The sequence below is a fragment of the Cydia fagiglandana genome, chromosome Z, assembly GCF_963556715.1.
Source record: "Cydia fagiglandana chromosome Z, ilCydFagi1.1, whole genome shotgun sequence".
Lineage (NCBI taxonomy): Eukaryota > Metazoa > Arthropoda > Insecta > Lepidoptera > Tortricidae > Cydia > Cydia fagiglandana.
The window spans coordinates 28,976,419-28,997,687 of record NC_085959.1 but is presented as its reverse complement, the minus strand read 5'-3'; the positions used below and the strand labels follow the sequence as shown (position 1 = coordinate 28,997,687).

General features: G+C 37.8%; 2 protein-coding genes and 1 pseudogene across 2 annotated transcripts in view; 1 reads left to right on the top strand and 2 right to left on the bottom strand.

Moving 5' to 3' along the window:
• LOC134678107 (uncharacterized) overlaps positions 1-4,896 on the top strand; it is a 32,173-nt gene extending 27,277 nt beyond the window's left edge. The window contains exons 16-20 of the mRNA XM_063536556.1: positions 2,307-2,409; positions 2,624-2,783; positions 3,154-3,196; positions 3,785-3,873; positions 4,600-4,896. Of these exons, the coding sequence (XP_063392626.1) occupies positions 2,307-2,409; positions 2,624-2,783; positions 3,154-3,196; positions 3,785-3,873; positions 4,600-4,629 (425 nt within the window). The 3' untranslated portion in view covers positions 4,630-4,896. The remainder of the gene's footprint in view (positions 1-2,306; positions 2,410-2,623; positions 2,784-3,153; positions 3,197-3,784; positions 3,874-4,599) is intronic.
• Positions 4,897-7,263: 2,367 nt separating this feature from the next.
• LOC134678508 (transmembrane protein 11-A, mitochondrial-like) lies at positions 7,264-8,823 on the bottom strand (annotated as a pseudogene).
• On the bottom strand, positions 8,823-19,621 carry LOC134678507 (uncharacterized protein DDB_G0284459). The gene is made up of 8 exons (XM_063537081.1): positions 18,865-19,621; positions 18,641-18,781; positions 15,058-18,027; positions 14,315-14,480; positions 13,968-14,067; positions 13,613-13,693; positions 12,855-12,980; positions 8,823-9,480 (listed from the first exon to the last, which is right to left on the bottom strand). The coding sequence occupies exons 1-8, from the start codon at positions 19,135-19,137 to the stop codon at positions 9,336-9,338; spliced, it is 4,002 nt and encodes a 1,333-aa protein (XP_063393151.1). The 5' UTR covers positions 19,138-19,621; the 3' UTR covers positions 8,823-9,335.
• Between the last annotated feature and the right edge of the window lie 1,648 nt (positions 19,622-21,269).

Sequence of the window (21,269 nt, the reverse complement as noted above, 5' to 3'; positions counted from 1 at the left end):
TTTCAAATATCTGCTTGTAACGGTTCCAACGCTACAATAAAAAAATATTTTTTTGTATGGGGACCCCCCCTATTTTTTAACTTTTTTTATTTTTAGATTTTTTCCTACGGTTACACACAATAACCGAGCTGGATTCCAAATTTCACCCTTCTAGGTCATCTGGAAGTAGGTTAGGTTTAGGTACTTATATGTCAGTCCCAATAAAAAGTGCTTTTTTTGTATGGGGACCCCCCCTATTTTTTAACTTTATTTTATTTTTAGATTTTTTCCTACGGTTACACACAATAACCAAGCTGGATTCCAAATTTCATCCTTCTAGGTCATCTGGAAGTAGGTAGGTTAGGTTTAGGTACTATAAGTCATAAGTCAGTCTTAAAATTTACGACTTTTTGACCTTCATACCCTTATAACCGTTTGAGCTAGCTTCATGAAATTTGGGCTTCTAGATATCCTTATGGATATAATTAAACACACGTAGTTTTATGTGTTTACGTCAAAGATGTTTTGAGTTATAGAAGGGTCAAAAGTGGCACCAAGTGGTTCGTGTAATATTACACTCGGCGCTGGCTAGCCAGTTCCTTTGCTTGAACTTGGCTTGACACGCTGCCGCGTGTCTAGATACTCGTAATAAACAAAATGAGTTCAAGTGACGAAAACGACCTGGAATAGACGGCACACCGCCTCATTTGAAAGCAGAAGCAAACTTAATAATGAATAACTAGCTTCCTGCTAAGTCCAGGGACAAATACAACAGGACTTACGACATGCTCATGCTGTGGAAGGACACAAGAAGGACAGCCAAAACGCAAGAAACACCTACTCTGAAAGTGGTTTTTAGCGTATTTCTGTGACCAAGTGAAAACTAAAAAGCCATCTACATTTAATATAAACTAAGAATATGCGTTGTTTTTTTAATTGTATTCGCGTCACTTTACCCCTATTAAATACGCTTTACTAAATTGAATTTGTTTTATTTCCTCACATAATTTGAGAATAGTGCTTAGTGCTTACTATGTATACCTCAATGGAAGCAAAAATGTAGTATTTTTGCGAGTTGATACACTTGCTACTTGTGTATAGTGGCAAATGTATTAAACCCGCAATCAACACTAATCAATATATAAACAGGCCCCAACGTGAAGCACATTTACCCTACAGACATACTTATCCATATTGACCATATTTGAACCTCTCAACTCTCTTCAAGGGCACGCCACACAGCGTGATTCTATATACTGTTGTAATGTTAATGCTTAAGGATAATAATTTGTGGATTTATAAAATAAAACGAAACGAAATTTATTGGATTTATATTATAATATTTTGGATTTATATTATAAGTTTTCTGAAGTACAGTCGCCATCAGATATATTGGTGCAGCTAGGATGCTCATAAATATCTGAACACGCCTCTATTATCAGGGCGTGCGTGTTCAGATATTGTGAACACCTTGCCGAGCCCATATATAATAGCCAATAACGACCTAGTTATAAGACTATTACAATCTTAATCATTATGTATGTATAATACAACAATCACGTTTATATAGTCCTCACAAACGTATAAGTTACCATTTTGGCCAATAGTCCTCACAAACGTATAAGTTACCATTTTGGCCAATATATCTTCAAAGCTTGGCACCGAATCGCTGTTAAAGACTTTGGTGTGCTCAAATACGCTGAATTTGGAAAGTAACGTCTGTACTGTCTTGTAGACGGTACGACGCACTTTGAGTTCATCTCTGTAATATTCTATTTCCATTCGAACGTTTCCGGGATCGTCTCCATCTATTGTGTTGATACTGAGATCCAAAATGACTCGTGTAGCAGTCCAAGAGTCGTGGTGAAGGCGTTAATGAAAATGTTCTCCAAGAAGCAGTGCCAAGTAGTCGAAAGCAATCGTTATCATTATCAAAATATCCGTGTTGAGCGTGCTAGGGACGTTAAAAATACTTATTCTAGAAATCACACCGACATCCAATTACAAGAAAACACAAATGTTTCGTCCGACCATTATTTTCAAATTATTTGCAAGTTATTTTCCAAGAATGACACTGACAGTTGACATCGATTTTTTTTCGATCTCGTCCCATTTACTACGGCAAAGGAATTAATTACTCGAATCTGCCATTTCACCTCACAAACGTCATATCGATCATTTAAAAAATTATATTTAATCAATAAAATAATATAAAAATAAAAGAGCTGCATTTCCGTGATCGCTATAATGAATACTATCGGGAAAAAATATAATTTGCTTATCTTCAAAAAACTTTACCTACCCAATTCTGCTAACCATCCCCACAGATACCATTCGCAAGACACAGGCGAGCAGCCTACCGCAGCGTAACCTGCACGACTGGGAGACCATAGAAAAGCAAAAGGCTCCCAAGGCACCCGTAAAAGTTAGGTAAGAATTGAATAATCATACCATTCAATAAAAAATAATATTCCGCCTTTTTAGACTTTAGCAATGAAAGCTTGTCCCAAATGACAAGAGGCGTCAAAACGCCTTAAGATAGATACATACTTAAGTATCCTTACGTGACCAGGTACTTACACAATCATTGGCCGTAGCTACCTAAAATCAAATAAGTAGGTTGTAATATACTTACACATTACAGATCGGATACGGACAAGCACATTTGCAACCGCTACTGCGGCGGGTCGCACACGACGACCACTCCGGCGCAGCGCGTGGCGCGCACCGGCCACTTCATCAAGCAGTGGGGGCCTGACGTGGTGCCGCTCTCGAGCGGCCTGGCAGCCGGCGACGACGGCAGGGTGAGTGCACGGCCGGGTCTATCTATGTCTATGGCCCAAACAGTTTAGGCGACTATGTGACCGTGCAACACAGTAGAGTGCTCTTATAAAAAAAAATGCGCTTTTCGCCTAGAAGTTCCATACTTTACCAAATACCGCAATGTAAAGTACGAGTAAATCACGTGCAGGTTCTTGACGTCTAAATGGGGCTTTAGGTGAATAAATAAATGATGACAAAAACTGAAAAGCTTAAAAAGCTGTGACAACTACAGCATAAACAAAAGAGACGATTACATGATGCTTCCGATAGATAGAGGCCAATAGAGGCTGAAGTTTATATGTCTGCCTGCCCGATATTTCCTCCTTAGTTAACGAATTTATTTTATTACAGCTATACAAAGTTACCACCACGGAACACGCTAACGTTGGTCCAGGTATTATTTTATCAAAACTATAATTTAACTAGTTTTACCACTTTTTATTTCCATAAGTCAGTAAAAAGTACAGCACGTAACTACGTAGGGTGACTGATATATTAGGATATTTATAGTTATTAGCCACTCCTAACAAATTAGAACGAACAAAACAATAGTAGTATTTTTTACTATTTTATTTATTTATTATAGTAAATCCACATCATAATATTGCAACTTACGCTATAGACATTTAAATGGGTCCTGTGAGACTCGAACATATTCAAATTATTTTAAACGGAACACTCACGTATTATTGAGTCGAGTATTCGAGTATTAGAAGTATTCGCGACAATAACGAAGTACCTAATAATAACATTGACTAGGTACTTGTATTCGCAGTGAGATCAGACTAAGCTAAGCTGTTAAGCGTGCCCAATAACTTTAGCAGTCATCTTATACCAGTGTAAAAAAATTACTAGTGACAGCGTTTCTAGAAATCATACTAAGTATGTATCATGACTTATAACTTATGACGGACATTTTAAGGGTTAAGAAGGGTTGAATATGAAGTTGTGCGAGCCGATCTTCAGTAGACAATTGTTGTAGGTGGATCAGTGGACCCGATTTGCACGAAAAAGCCGCGGTCGCCGGAGCCTTCCAAGACGCTGCCGAAGGCGCCAATTATTCTAAACAAGGTACTTATTATACCTATTTCACGCTTACCACGTTTCATCAACCACATGCGACCAATTTAATATGAACTGTAATTTATGTGAGTGAGCATGGGCGCCCGAAAATGTTGTATTTATGGCTTAATAGTTAGGTATCATCTATTTAGAATTTGTATTACTTTACACGCTACACCCTGACGTTCATCTTCGTTTCCTGTCCATGATATCCGAAATGAAGGTGTACTCCTATTCCTACGGGTATAAACCTACTCTAAATACGAATCAAATCGTACCCATTTGTCCCCGCCTCATATATGGCGGCGGTTACGTGGGGCGGATACAAATGACAACACAAACAGAGTTACTCTGGAATCCATGCAAGTATCCTAAAGGACGCAAAATATCAGTGTGGACTTGAGAAAATACTATGCATGAGACTCGGGGAACGCCTACTTTATATAAAGTACCTATCACGTTTTGTTACACGGATGAAGTTTAAGTCAAGAACGGCACGTTTTATTCTAGAATCAGACCGAGAGATAATTTCATAGAAGTTTGAAATGACACTTGCACTGCGTGGGGTATCAAAATCTCTGCAGACTTTTCTTGGTCTAACTCTAAGCAAATATTGATATCATAATAATATTGTTTAATAAAAAAGTCAAACGGTTGTTTAAATTTTGTTTGTATAACACTGACTTCCGTCTTACATATAGTTTTCGTTTTCTGTACCTTTACGATATTTTTCAGGAATGCCGTTGCCTGGACTGGAGCAGTTAACCTCTTGTGAGTTACTTTATGAATTTATGAGCAAAACTTTAGTATGTATCTAGTTAAATTACATGATAATGTATTTCCAAAATCAATGTCATATATATAAACAGTATTTTGTTACTGAGTAACTTACATTTAAGTACCTACCTGCTATACCTACCTATTATCTATAATTGACAACACGGTTACCTAACCCTTGAATTGAAAATATTTATTTAAATAGTGACTTTTACGAGTATTTCAATATCCTCTAACAAAAACATATGAATATTACTTATACAATCGTTTTAGGAAAACTTATTTCAGCAACGGAAAATGAATGTATCAACAATTCTATATTTTCTTACAATACTTTCTAGCCACCTTAATAGGGTGGTCCATAAAATGCACTTATAGGTCTAGTAAAAGTTGCGTGGTGCATGTCTTGTTTTAATAGCTAGTCCCTTGCCTAACTTAAATCACCAGCTAGGCCAAAATTTGTTTGTAAAGATGTCATGTGTTATACCAAGTATCAAATATAACAAACATCTACAATTTTTAAAACCATAAAAGTAAAGCGGTATCCAGACCGGACTGATTAAATCGGTCGTTTTGATCATAAATCAAATTGGCGTCTATCTCCAATTTTATATTACGTGTCTTAATAAACTATTTTTAAGAAAGTTGAAAACAAATTTAGTATCTTTTTTTCCTTTGGAAATGCATTGGCCTCGCCCAAAATATATCGGAATAACTTCAACACACGATATTCAGTTTTTACTTTCCATTAATTAGGGCTGTGACCTTCTAGCATATGATTTGAGTGAATGAATGAATGAAAATTTTTATTTCAGGCAACTAGTGGCCCATACATAAGTAAATACCTTAAAACTTGCATACATATTACAAAAATATATTTTAAAACTAAAGACAAATCACATTATGGCTGCGATGCATTACGCAAACCCGCAGTGTCAGGGAGCTGGCCGCGGAACCGCCGAAGCTTGACACCCTTCGGCCAAAATTCCTCCTTGGTGAAGGTCGCTAGATGTTCAGTCGGAACACTTACCACACACACACACAGATTTGCACAGAAATTTGTCACTCTTCCGTATTTCCCATGTCAATGCCATAAAAATGCTACCTACTATGGAACTAATCTTATGATGAATAAAATATTTTTTGACGATAACTTGTTTTAATTACAGACAAATGGAGCTGCTGAAGATTTTTTGAATAAAACTACTCGATTTCGTAAAATCACTGCGTTTGCTGACATCGAAAATTACTATTTTGTAGGTAATTCATTAACTAAATTAAAGTCTATAGCTTCCAAACTTTGCATTTTAATGTAAGTACATCATAACTCCTAGGGATTGATGTACTTTGTGGACCGAGGAAGGATACTAAACTAAACATCATCATCTCACGCAGACGAAGTCCCGGGCAGAAGCTAGTATTACACCGTCGGTATTTTAATGAAATTACGTGAAACCGATGCGAAACTTTAATGTTATTGTGAACAGTTCAGATTTAAAAAGAACTGTGCCGGCTAATTACAAATGCTTGTAATCCACAAGGTAATAAAGTTTCATTAAGAAATCTGACTACCTTATCACCTTCCTTGGTACGTTTTAATAGCTGGTTAGACTAGAGTTTCAAAATGTATGGTGAACGGTGAAAGTTAACATGATCTAGCTAGCCAATTGAAAGGAATAAAATATAAAAATGTATTAAGTTTTTTATTATAAGATTTCAATTCCAGAATTCAGTCAGGTCAAATTAGAAGGGTAATTCGCCAGTTTTAGTAACTGACCTTCGCAACGCTCAAGATTCCATTTTTCGAAGCACTCGCTACGCTCATGGTTCAATTTTGGAATCTTTCGCTTGCTCGGGTATCAATATTAGCACGAGCGGTTAAACAACAACTGTGCCCCCTTGTAAAACAAATAACTATTGTAGATGAATAGAATTCATTTTTAGGGTTCCGTACCCAAAGGGTAAAACGGGACCCTATTACTAAGACTTCGCTGTCCGTCCGTCTGTCTGTCACCAGGCTGTATCTCACGAACCGTGAAGCTAGACAGTTGAAATTTTCACAGATGATGTATTTCTGTTGCCACTATAACAACAAATACTAAAAACAGAATAAAATAAAGATTTAAATGGGGCTCCCATACAACAAACGTGATTTTAGACCAAAGTTAAGCAACGTCGGGAGTGGTCAGTACTTGGATGGGTGACCGTTTTTTTTTGCATTATGGTACGGAACCCTTCGTGCGCGAGTCCGACTCGCACTTGCCCGGTTTTTTATTAAGGGCGGCCAGTTACTAAAAGTGGCCAGTTACTGGCGAATTACCCTATTTCAGAATCTTGAGTCGATTTATAATTTAATTTCTATAAAAAAATCTAATTAGAAAGAGCGCTCTGACAGCTACAAAATAGCCTTTCTGGTACGTTCCAAGAAGTTTACATGCAAATCATGCATGCATTCTTAATACATACAGCGTGTTCATAACTCGTAAAGAACAAGCAACACAAAAATAATGGCTTTTTCAACCGTGTTTCATCGTACTACTCCCGTCAGGCCTGTCAGGTAATTTAGATAAACTACTGACCTGCATTCATGTCATAAGATAAGAAAAAATGGAAACACTTCAATAACTATGTCGTTTATTGAGAGCTAAATACTGGGAATAGATTTACACAATATTCAATAAACGAGATTAAGCTTAAAAGATAAAGTTGACGCGCCACATCCTCGATATGAACAATCTGTACAACTAATAGTAACTATCGGGTTGACGGGCAACTATTGAAAATGCCAATTATAACTGTTGTAGCTAACATACTACAAACCTTAGAAAAGTAATTGAATATTATGTTATTAAAATCGTCTAAAATTGCTGTAGTTACAAACACACAACCGCGCGTTTGACAAGCTACAGGCGATTACGAGTAACGTATTCACTGCCACCAACGCATATATGCGTCACCGTGACTTCACGCTGTGCCTTTGACGCACAGACGCGTTCATAATATATAGTGACAGCAAAGTGCAGCACCTGGTGAATGTCCAGGAAAAGAGGGTGGCAGTGAATGCGTTAAAGAATTCCGTGTAGTTGAATCTACAGGTTTTAGTCATCCGTGCCCTTGTCTTGATCTCGGTATGCTCTAGTCACCCCCTTTCTGATTCATCCTAATTATGGATTGAAAACATTTGACGTTAAGGTGAAATTAAATAAAAATTTGTTTTATTGCTTAAAAATTGGTAATTTTGTTGCCAACTATAATTATCATCAGTGATTAACTGATTTCATTCCATGTTCATTGTTTACCCTAGTCATTTTATATAATGAAGATATCTTTTGTACAGACTCTTTATCCAAAACTATTATTTTAACATTTTTACTCTGCATCCTACCATTTAATCTATTTGATATAATATTCACTTAGTAAGCTTCAAAATAGTACTACCTACTTCATATTTGAGAACAAGACTAACCTAGTTAAACATGTATTGGCATAAGGACTGTTTTGATGATCCATTTCATTTATTTGAATGTTTCACAAAGTCTCCATAAGCATATTGCAGCTGCCGCTGTACAAACTGAGCTATGCCAATATATTTTCCGCCTGTTGTCAGTGCGCACTAGCACAACCGGAGATACTGATGTTAGGTCGCTCAATAAAGGTAAAATAGATGACGGCGATCTTTTTCCTCTTGATATTTGCAGCATGGGTCCCATTGCCACGAGAGCGTGTAACAACCGGCACAAATAATGGATGCAACACCAAAGAGCGCACTAGCTAAGCTATACCAGAAGCAATCCCACATAGTCCACTATAGACAGAGACTTTACACAAAACCAACGTGCAGTCTCTTTTCCAAAAGATTCCGGTTTTATAACTATGACGCTCACGCCGGCCTCCAGTGCTCTTTCCAATTCCATTTCAAATTTGATGTGTGCATTTTCACTATCCTAAACTTCTCATATAATTGCGACACTCGATGGCTTTAAATCGCTGTCACTTTAATTACTCGCCATGTTAACTACCCATAGACACACACATTTTTTATTAAATGCAGAATTCTTAACCAGTATGGCGAGCCACCCGAAGGGAGAGCGTACCGAGAGGACAAGGGGACGGATGATTAAAACCTGTCGATTTTCAAATACACGGAATTCTTTACATGTATACAAAACATTGACAAGATGTTCTCAGGGCGCGATGTTAAAAAGATGCAAATAATAATCGAATCGTACTTAAACCGTTCATACGGCACATTACCCCAGGTGCAATTGAGAACATAGCTAATAATATACTCGGTAGTTTACACAACTTAGAAGTACATGTTTAGCTTAATTAAATGGATGCCCGGATTGGTAAACGCCCAACCTTATGTCGATTAACCTGCCAGATGGTTGCGGCGATCACATCACACGCGAATCCACACGACGCTCCGGCGGACGAGGGGGATAACTCTAGACTATACGTGCATAGAGTTAGACCAAGCTATTTCAAAGAGCAATTAGCTTATTTTTAAAAATAACACTTGTATAGTCTGGGCTATCAAAATTGCTGCCAACGTAGCTCAGTCTAACACTACCGCTGTCCCGCTCACAGTGTTCAAATGTCCAGGCATTACCTTGGGCAACTGGTTATGATACATAGTTTGCAAAGTAAATAAAGTACGTATAGCGCCCACATTTTTAAAAATAGAAGTGATTTTAACGATGTCTTCCGCGCGCGGGGTAGTGTCCGGCGGCGCCGTCGCGGCTGTAGCGGCGCTCCTTGCGCGCGGGCCGCGAGCGCGAGCGCGACCGGCTGCCGCGCCGCGACCGCGACTTCTTGTCGCGCCCCGAATCATGACTTCTGCAAATACAATTTGCGCGTTACACAAACGCTATAAGACTGTTATTATATTACCTAGTTAGACTAGCCACAAAATCTGTCACAAAGTTAATTGACGCGTTATAAGCCAATTATTTGTCTTAACTAGGGCTCGCGGTCGTGTCCGTGATTCGTGAACCCGTAGCCGTGCGCCCGGTTTCGTGAATCACGGCAACGGTTTTCTGGTCCGTTCCGCACGTGACATTCGGTTACGTGAAATTAGGGTACGTGAATCCGTGTAGATCCGTGTAGGCGTGATCACGGCTTCACGTATCATAAGAACACGCCGGTTCGGTCCGCCCGCGACGTTGAGTGAAGATAGATACGATGCGGTCTCTAAGAGCTACGAATAAAAATGTATCGTGAGTTTTTTATTCATAGCTCTAATTCCGTTTCATTACTTTTGAAATAAAATTTATTTCCAATAGTACGGCCTTTTAAATATTAATCAGTAATAAATTAAAAGAACCAAGCATTAATTACAATGAATAGCTACTTTAATAAAAGGGTTGCTAAAATAATACAACAACACTGTATGGGGTACAAAAGGTTTATTAAAATAATTTGCTCAACTTTAAAATAGATATATTATATACTAAGTGGTAACTCAATTCAATAATACATACTTAGTCCTTATTTATTTTTCTCCCGGGCGTGTCGAACCTACGAGACGTGCGATAAGTATTCAACGGAACCGAGCCCGAAGCTCACGCAGGTACGGGCTACGTATCATGGCGTGTCACGGCGTGTCACGTGAATCCGGACGCGAACGCAGGTACGAGGTACGTACCTTGCCGTGTTCGTGAAATTCGTGATCTTAGTACCGCCGGGCTTAAGAACCCGTAGCTACGGATCGGCGTGTATCACGGATATCAGGAGCCCTAGCTTAACCCTTTACCAGGCTGATATTTCAAAAATGACAATCGAATGTCAGTCTTACTCATAGAAAATAGAACACATGTTTAAAGTGCTGTATGTGGGAAATATATACCCTTTAGCCTGGTAAAGGGTTAATATGTTTTTTTGACTTACATTATTCGTAACAAAGGGATAAAACACAATTGTCTAACTTGTAGAATTTTATGAATAAGTTTTAAAGTTATTTCAAGATATATTTCATAAACGAACTAATCAGCAGCGCTGGACTTACATCCTTTTAATATGCAGAAAAGTTTTTTTGGAATACTCATCGATGGCTCAATCGATCACATTCAAAATAATTTTCAAGGAATGTTATGTTAAAAGCTAGGTAGTTTATCTATTTAATACTTAGAGGATTTAATATGTAAAATTATATTCAAAAACATTTAATTCATAGTTGCTCTGTACATTTAACAGAATGGCCGAATTTATGGCTAGACTATGTATTCTAATTAATGAAATACAGAGTTGTTTGTGTTATTATTTTATTTTATACAGCACGGCACGGGGGATAATTAAATCGCCATTGCAGCCAACGTGTGATACGAGGGAGTTTGAACAGCGTCCGATTTGTTCCAGTGATAACTGGGCATTGATTACCTGTCGCCGAGCAATATATGTTTACAAGCGGTGCTTGTTCTTATTACTTAAACTGTAACTATTTCAAAACTAAATATTATACCATTAATTCTAAACAGTGCTCCTGTTTAACGAAATTGTCTGCCATTGTCCCGTACAAACGCAAATTTTCTTAAGATTTGTAGGTATAAGAGTTCTTTATTGTGATACGAGAATAAATAACGATGTAATTCTAATAACATGAAATACAATGCGTTTGCACTAGACATCCCGTCAAATTCTCCGACATATATGTACAGTCAACAAAGAGCAAGGCCTAGCGCAAATTTTCTCGCTTTGCATACTGTGTAAACTTGTGTCATCGATGTGAAAAGAAGTGTACCTATATGACATATGGAGCACAAGAGTAACCCTCGCTTATTTAGTTTATGTATACCTTATACAGTGGATACCTTTATACGTACCACAACTTGAATCTGATGAAACTTCCGTAATTACAAGGCCAACTGATAATAAATAGCATTTAATACTTACTTATCACACTCTAGCCTGAGGAAGGACCCCCAATGGGCCCGAAACATGTCGCCAATAGCGACTAAAAATGCAAGTGAGTGAAACCGTTGTCGTCTTGTTTAGAATATATGTCTCACAAAACTTTATTATCGACTTATGTACTTAATAGTTGAAACAGTAATAGTTGAAAAAATATCAAGCAAATTAAAGGATTATAGGCCAGGAAGGATTATGAGCAGAAAAATGTGGACATCTATAGGCAGCGTTTAATTTTTTCTTTGTTTTGTATCTTATGTATTGTAACTCTTATAAGAATGGCGTTATTTATGTAGTAACAAATCCGAGCGTTAGATTTGATACTACATAGTATAAAATATAATATTTTTATGCTGTTACATATTTATGTATTATGACTTTCGCAGTCGGCAATACAAAAGGGCGATTTTGTTTCTATTTATAGCTCTGGCCATGCAGTAGGCCTTATTGAAAACGGACAAAATACCTTTTTTTAAGGCCAGTGTAGATAGGGTTGCCATATGGTCGGGATTCTCCCGATTTTTAGCATGTGTTCCCGATTCCCGACAAAGTGTAAACGGTCCCGAAAAACAGCTTCACGTTATAAAACAATAATTTCAAGTTCCGAACTGTCGTCTAGCGAGCGAGCTGACGTAGTGCCAATAATGTAAAATATCGTTGTTTTTAATACAATTACTTTAATTTGAATGTATTTTTTTTTCCGACTTAAGTCCCAAAATCCCGAAAAATTTATATTGTTTCCCGATAATATCGCCTTTCGATCTGGCAACCCTAAGTGTAGACCGGGCGTGTGTGTGTAGACGGGCACGTGCATGTTGTAATATACAGAATCTTATAAGCAGCGAGTGCCGTGCACGGCTCCAACAATTTAGCGCACGCGCATGTGCACGACTACACACACGCAGCGGGACTCTGGCCTTAGACCATTCGTGCACAAACATGTCATAAAACACATGTAAGTACTTTCGCCGTTGCTGCAGATCTTATGATTCGTATAGTTTGTATAAATAAACAAATGAGAGAAGACTAGAGACAGCATATGTAATTCGGGTGTGCCCCGAACGCATACCACGTCTGCGTTCCTATTACGAGTACATACGTTACGTACGGTTATGTGCGTTTAAGGCACTGAGGAATTTTGTGAATGCATTAGACTTAGTATAGGGCCAGTTGCACCAACCACAGTTAGAGGAGTGATCGGCAGTGAACTATGAAACTTCCCATTACATCAAAATTTAGCAATTTGGTAAACCGATTCTTACTCTGCGCCATCAATCTAGAAGGTCTCTAGATAGTAGGTAACAAACCTGGAGTCGCGCGAATGTGTCTTGCGACGCGAGCTGGAGCCGCGGCCGTGCGGCGAGCGCGAGCGGCGCCCCGGCGGCGACGCCTGCGGCGACTCGCGCTCGCTGTTTAGGTTGAAGTCGTCGAACCTGCGATAATACTACGTGTCAAAACCAAACTCCTATTCTGTTAATGAACGGGCCAGGGGGTCTATCACGATAAGGAACATTCCATGACATTGTCTACCGTTTGTCCCGCATAAACGCGAATTTTCTGAAGATATGTAAGTATAGGAGTTTCTTTTTCTGTGACAAAAGGTCATAAATATGCACAGAATAATAACTGACGGCTTTAAACGCCGAAGATAAAAATATATGAAATAAAATGCATTTGTACGGGACAGCCGAACAAAGTAATATAATTTGTTCTTAGAATATTAGTATTTTCTCTGAAAGTCGTTTAATTTTGTTCTTAGAATATTAGTATTTTCTCTGAAAATAATTTAATTTGTTCTTAAAATGTTAGTATTTTCTCTGACAATGGGTACCTTTTTCACCTATAAATTAAAATTAGAACCATATACATAAATAGAATGGTTAGTTTGCTTTTTAAACGGGCTCGTTCCCGTTACTTATGTTGGGGCTATTAGCAATAAGCAGTGTAACCACTGCATAAAAGAAACAATACCTTTTGTGTAAAAGATTACGCATTGCCTGTGCCCGAAAAAATCATTAGAGATATTTCATACTTATAGTAGGGAAGGAGTTGCGGGAAGACTTACTTGTTTTTGGGAGCATCCGCGGAGCTGCGGCTCGAGCTAGAGCTGGAGGACGAACTCGACGACGAGGACGAACTTCGCGATCTAAACAATAAGTACATCACACACACATTACTATAATACATTCATTTACTTAACCCACCGTCGCTTATAATTCCTAGTTAGGATTCATACAGAAATCATGTGATGTCACACTTTATGGGGAGGTAAGTTAGAAAAATGTCACATATGGTCGCAACGAGGGACAAAATATGTATCATTGTATCAATATACAATGGCCCAAAGGTGGCATGGGGCTATATGATATAATTAATTATATATCAACGATTGGCAAACATTGTCTGCAAGAATAACCGACCTTCGTTTAGCAGCTTTATTTTCTTCAGATTTGCCATTTTTTTCCGCCGCCTCCGATCCGGCTTCCGCTCCGTCCCCATCTTTAGCTTTTTCAGTAGTTTCTGTAAACAGCCATGTTTATTTTAAAAACCATCCATATCAGAACACAGAAGAGATCACTGTTACGTTGCTCTAGCAAAACAGGGAACGTGCGCTACAAGTCTGGGAGCCTACACAAGTGCACTCGCGCGACCACTTTATATCGCCGTTCAATTTCGTCCATCGCAGACATCCGCATCACATTGAATTGAAAAGTCACAGCCATTAAAATGTCATACGCGACCGAAGTATTGAGACTTTGAGACGCACCTGTTTTAGAGGACTGCGCCTTCTCGTCGTCGCTGCCCCACAAGTCGTACTTGGAGAGGTCGGCGTCGTCGCCGGACTCCTCCTCGTCGCCCTCGTCGCCCGCGCCCGCCTCCGCTTCCGCCTCCGCGTCCTCTCCACCCTCGCCGGACGCCGTAGACGCTTTGCTCTGTAACAAAACATTTAAATAGTCCCGCATAAGCGCGTCAATCTTACCCTAATCAGATCCGAACTAGCCATGACTAAAATAAAAAAGTAGGTAATCAACGTACACTAAGGTTACTTCTCTTTTGAAATTTACGATGACCATACAACCTTCCGATTTTCTACCTTCCTATAGATTGGGTAAATATTAATATTTTAATCACTCCGCCCGTTCGTATTTAGGCTTTATATGTTTAGGTAGAATAAATGTCGACTCAGTCCCGCTTGGGACCTGCAGTAACTATAGTGCAACTATACAAGATGAAATGTTATTCAGTGCACAATGTTTTACGTGGGGTCACTTAAGTGTGCGCTTGAACTCGGTGAAGTTTATAAAGGGCATTTAGATTGTCAGAATCGTTAATTCTCGACAGTTTACTTTTACCGTATGTATCGCGTTCGACGAGTCCTAGTAGTGAACTCGAGTAATTATGCTGATAAGAAAAAAAAAGAACAATATGTGCACTTCATAAATTTTCATCCCGCTATGAAATTATTATAAATAAATAAATATACATGAGTGAATTTAAAATAGAACAAACCTTCGTTTTTCGTCTTCTCCTTCCCCCATTGATGGATTGTTTCGGAGCCTTGTCTGGTTGTTTTATAGTTAATTTGAGCCTATTTAACATAATCGGTTTTGGTAATGCAAAACTCTTGAAATTTCCTATAACCGATGTATTTTCTTGTGTTTCAGGTAATGTGTCATCTCCATTAATGTTTAACTTTTTTGCGACATTGGGCGGTATCACTACTGGGCCTGGATCAAAAATATCGCTTAAAAAAGGAGTGTCACCAGTAGTCCCGTGCAGTTTTTTTAGTTGTTTCTCAATGCTCCCTTCTCTGTCAGACTCCTTTTCCCAGTCTTCGTCATTGGTCAAGTTGATGGTCTCGACGGGGTCGGCGGCGGGCAACTCGCCTTCAGCGCGCTCCTGCTCTGCTTGCTGAGTAACATGGTCAGATGCCTTCTGCCCTAACTGTTGCAAATTTTGAAGAGCTAAGAAAAGTGTATCTGTATTTATACCTGCCAATAAATTTGACAGATTGACACTTGGCTGTGTTGATGTAGTACTAGTGTTGTCGTTTGTATTATTTTTTAATGGCGACTTATTATCTTGTGCCACAAGTCCACTCATTCCATATGTTTGGTTTTCTACAATTAAAGAGTGGCTTTGATAACTTGTTTTAGGTTTAATTGTTATAGATTCAATAATATTAATTTTCTTTGCTGAAATACGTTCAGGTGATTCCAGTGTTCTACTTTGTTTAGCAGGAATAATTGCGTCATTAGTAATATGTGGCTGTATCAGTTGGCACAGTGTTTTTCTGGTGTCCTCTTTTTGGTAGGATGAACTTAGTGTCACCAGTTTCTTTGTAAAGAAATCTCCATCCGATACTACTTCCTGTCTGTATGATTCAGTAGTTTGATGAGGACTTTTTGTAACATCCTGGATAAGTTGACTTAAGTCTAATTCCAAGTTTTGAGTGTTTGCTACATATTCATTTGGGAGAATGTTCTGACTGTTGGTAGGAACCTCTGCTTCATCACCATCCTTGTACAGAGCATCGTCGTCTTCATCCCATACCATAGTGTATGGTTTTACACTATCATTTTCACTGTTTGTTTCCTGGTTGGGATGATCATCAAAAACATCAAATATTTCCATTATACTTTTATTCTTTTGTACCGAATCAGACTGCACGACGTCAAAAACACGAGACGAGTTTTCCGACAACACAGAAGAGTCTTTCGATTGCATGGGGGCATCAAATGGAGTATAATTATCAGCAGTGACAATTTGCTCAAAGTCATCATTTGTAAAGTCATCACCATGGGGATCTATTATTTGTGGGTCTGCTCTATATGGTGACTGATAAGGAACACTGTCGAGAGGATTATTTGTAAGGGCAATTGTACTACTGTCATCCTTAGAATTTAGAAGAGGAATGTTTGCCACGTTAGTTTGCAATACAGCAAATATTTTATCAACTGGTGGTTCATTGTTATTTACACATGCCTCCTGTGGAGTTTGCTTGTTTTTATGAACTGTTGCACGGTTTCCCTTTGCCCAAAATCCTTTTTTCTTAACATTGTTTTTAAAATCTTGATAATTATTTTTAGTTGAAGATCCTAGTTTAGTAGGCACATACTCTGCTGATCCACCATCTGTATCAATAAAATTGGCATTGCTCTTCACTCGCATATTTTGCATACTTGATGTGTAGATATTTCCTGTGGCCAAAGGAGATTGCTCTGATTTGTTGACAGTGGAGTATCCTTTAAAGGTTTGAATGTCATTTGTTAATGTCTCACAGCCCGTTTTAGTTCCCAATGGTGGTTGCCTTTTGTTTAGCCTAGATCTGGGTTTTGGACCTTCCCCATACACCCGCGACAAAAAATCAACATAATCACTGTCATAAGAAACTGAATCTGAATCTGACACAACTACTGATTGCTTATTTTTATGACCATTAGAAGTAATAGGGGTTGTTTTTGATTTAGAAGAATTGTTATCAGCTTTTTCCAAATCACTGTCGGCATAAAGGGAATCTTGAGATTCATGGGAACTAGCTCTGCAGTGTGGTGATGAGTGGTTTCTAGCCTGTATAGCTCGCTCTGTAACACTACTACCTTGACTACCCAATGATTTCTGTGTGTTGCAAAGAACTAAGGTCTCGGCACTAGTACTGCGTACAATATCTGAAGCTTGCGAGTTATTGTGAACTTGGTTTGTTTTAGAATTTTCGGTTTCACTGTCTGAACTAATAGGTATCTCTTCAGGATTGACTTGAGCTATAGGCTGTTGATTTTTTAAATGTGGCGTTTCACATTTATTGTTCTTGTCAATCTGATTTTTAGAATGTATGTGAGAGTCATCTAAACACCCTGTCCTCAGAAGCCTTTGCCTCCAAGCAAAAATTGTTTTATAATCTGGGGCCGGTTTATCATACATTGCTTCAAACTTGTCAGTGGTTATCCTGCAATTTTTGTGCACAATGGCATAAGCAGCTACTTTCACTCTTTCTTCTATAGAATATGTAACTTCAAAATCTTCTGTAGGATTGGGGCCAGTAAACTTGTAGACAACATCTTTTTTCAAAGGTTTAAATGATTGTACATTTATAGCTTTATTTTGATCAAAACTCTTGGTGGAAAGGCCATTATTTATCTCCTGTTTAAGAATTTTTGAGGCAATTTTATTATTCAATGAGTCTTGTTCAGTAAATCTTTTGCGCAAATAAGTTCCATTGGTCTTATATGATGGTAACATGTGATCTTTTCCATTATATTTAGTTTGAGTTTCAAGTTGATGCCTTCGAAATGCCATTTTGCTAAGTGGAGGTAGATCACACATGGAACTCTCGCTGAGAGTGCGCCGTGTTTTTTCAGCGTCTCTATTAGTCTGCATTGAGACATTGGGTGCAGGATCTCCCTTTGCATCCTGGTTTAGTTCCATCTGCAGCAATGCTGGTGGCAATTTTTTGGCTAGAGGTCCTTCAGTGATGCCGACCTGAAGGCAGGAAAAATTATCTCCACTTTAATATTTATGTGCATCAAAATTATTGCACTTATATATAATAAATAATCTTCTTCGCTTCAAATTCCACCATCCTCTGATTTTTCAACAACGCCTTTGGAAATGCTGAGTGCTATGTTTATTAGAATACAATGTTGTACTAACTGAAAAGTCTGCAGGATGGCCATTAAAGGAAACCAGTATTATGTCATTTCTAAACATGTGTTTACAAGACCTACATGTTTAAATATGAGAGAATACCCAGTTGTCAGTTTGAAGGTCAATTTAGAATATTACTGATACTGACCAATATTTCACTTTTTCTTTTTTTTGACCTCATAATTTTAAAGTATTTGTTATCTCTAGCAAGTTACTAATAAAATAATTTTATTGAATAAAAACTGCTCATGAAGACACATATTTCAATAAATCTTCACACAATAACAAAAACTTTAATAATCAATAAAACATCAAATCTACACCTACTGTAGACTCAGGTTTTATATTTTTTGTGCACATAATGTGATACATAAAGCAAATAAAATAATTACATGCTTGTTAAAATAACAAGTGGGTATTTAGTGTAATTCACAAAATGAATACACACCGTATTCTGCGTGTCTAATTTGCGTTTCCTTTTTTTTCTTCCAAATTCATCATATTCTTCATCAGAAGAAGGCTCTCGGCGGCGATACTCGACAACTCCGCGCTCATTGTACCCTCCGCCGTAGCCGGTTCGCGCCTCCACCTAACAATACAACAATAATATATTAGCTATATATATCTACAACTCAAATAGTAAATGTACTATTTTGAAAGCTCGACATTTACTTCACCGAACTTCGGAGCATTGCAGACGTTGCACGTCGTACGCCGGGCCCAGTTTACATTTGCACATTTATTGCACTGCCAATCATCGGCGTTGAATAAGCCGCGAGACTTTTCTGCAGCCGATTTTCCAATTTCCGTGCCAAGTTTCTTTTTAAACATTTTCCCTCCATCGGGCCTGTCTTTATTACAACGATAACACGATACTCGACGCGCAAAATTTATGTTACCACAACTCGGATCGCTACAAATCCAATCCCCCGCGCCTTCGTTCATTGTGAGAGAAACCTATGTACAAACGCTCGCTAAACAATTATTGCCATTATATCTTATCTCTTCACTTCCATTTACCAGAAAGTGATCACTTTGAATGTGCGTACAAGAAAGTGTAAATAAACGAATTTTGACGGATATCACAATCGAAGAAAACTAAGCACTCGTTTGTAAGTAAGGAAAGAAATCAAGCATAGCAAGAAAGCTTTATTTCATGCCAGCCATGACATGACGCAAAGCAGTAGAGAATGTTCTTACCATAGACCTTCTACTCCCCACACCATAGAGTTATTAAGATAATGTTTTTATATAAAATGTGTACACTGCCTAAAAAATTGTGTCGCTGCCGCGCTGTCGATAGATTTCTTTGTACCAAATAAATCAATATTCTAACCAAATTCTTACTTTACTCTTTGTAGTTTATTATAGACTTTCTATCTACTTCTCGTTACTGCGTTACTGACAGCCTGTCGCGAACCACTTCGTTCGTCTATTTTCTTTTTCATCCCTGGAATGAACAAGAGCAATGGAGAGGCAGATAACGAACGTTTTTCGCAGTGCAGTATACCCTCAGAATATGAAATAAAGAGAACACAAAGGGCTTACGGGTCTACTATGTAAACTATGTTACCTCCCTATCACACGAATGCGGAATATGGAAGAGCTAGATGCAGATAACTAAATTTAAAAATTTAAATAAATCTAACATCTTACATATAATTCAGAATCCTAAAGGTTTTTTTATGATTGCAGCATTTGCAGTACCATCTGCGCAAAGAATATAATACTCACCAAATACCACAAATACTCACCATCTGCGTTTATCATCATCAAATCATCACTGTCAAATAAATTATTTTCTGTAAATTTATCTGCAATAACTTATAGAGTCTGTGCGGAAAGAGAAGAGTCGTGGGATTTGAGGGCGCGCCAGTGCTATTTTCTGGTTTTTGCTATGCTGACAACACTGGTCACGTGATTATAGTACGATACTAAAGGTCATGATACTTGAATCCCTTTTGTTCCGGTTTTTTACCACGGCTTACTAAACGGAGCCTGGTGGTGGTGGTGTCGGCTCGTCAAATCAATGCTCTGATTTAGCGCAGGCACCAGTTTTCTTTTTAAAACACACTTGTTTTTATATCTCAGATACTGAAAAGTGACTGCGATTGACAAAACTGCTAAAACTAGTTAAGAATCTGCCCAATACAACTGTAATTTTAGTACTAAACAAGATACGAGTCTCATTTATGTACTGCCTAATCTGTGCAGTCCAACAGTTATTAAAACCGGGTAGATCGGGTAGAAATTGGGCAATAGAACTGTAATTTTATCTGGGATATATTTCACCCATTGTAAACTTGACTTGTAATGTATGTGTACATTTGTATTATGTACTAACAGAACCTACAAATAAAGAAATATTTTATTAGAAAAAGTTTTATTCAGAACCTAGTAAAGGAACTTACAAATAAAGAAATATTTTATTAGAAAAAGTTTTATTCTTTGTAATCGAAGTCTGAATTAAAATATTCAATGTCACTTTATGTTTGAGCTAGCTTCAAAACGGGTTTACCTTTATTTTGCCGTAAATTTTTCTGCAGATTTTCTGCAGAAGTTACAAAATATGTTTCTTTGAAATGAATAATCGAAGAAACAGAATTAATTGTAACAAAAATGTGTGATTCGATTATTCTATTAATAATTTTCTGTATAACAAAATTCTGCAAAAAAATTGGCGGTAAAATAAGGGCACACCTTCAAAACAACCAGGGATACTCATAGAACTATCTTCATCTGAACTGGATGTGCTTGAATCCGGCACGTAGATTACGAATTCTTGCATATCACCTACTTAGCGGTCTTTTATTCTAGATACCGTAGATACTTTTACACAATCCTGAAAAAGAAATTACATATAAATATGCATAAAATGGCAAGTATCAAGACTATTTGTCAGTTATTTTAAAGATCATGAATGATGCATATTTATGAAAATTAATATATTTTGAATGAATATACTTACCGATTATGTACCAGAGACAAGTTATTTAGGGGGCTTATTAAATAGGTAATTATTTAATATTAAATACAACATCAATACCCGCGAATAGCGGAAACACGTTCCGCGACTT

What these genes read in the sequence shown, in the direction of transcription:
- LOC134678507 (XM_063537081.1), bottom strand. Translation starts at nt 19,137, where the DNA reads ATGAACGAAGGCGCGGGGGATTGGATTTGTAGCGATCCGAGTTGTGGT. An exon ending in ATGCTCCGAAGTTCGGTGAA is followed by an intron (nt 18,782 to 18,864) that starts GTAAATGTCGAG and finishes TTGTATTGTTAG; the next exon opens with GTGGAGGCGCGAACCGGCTA. An exon ending in GGCGCAGTCCTCTAAAACAG is followed by an intron (nt 14,068 to 14,314) that starts GTGCGTCTCAAA and finishes GGCTGTTTACAG; the next exon opens with AAACTACTGAAAAAGCTAAA.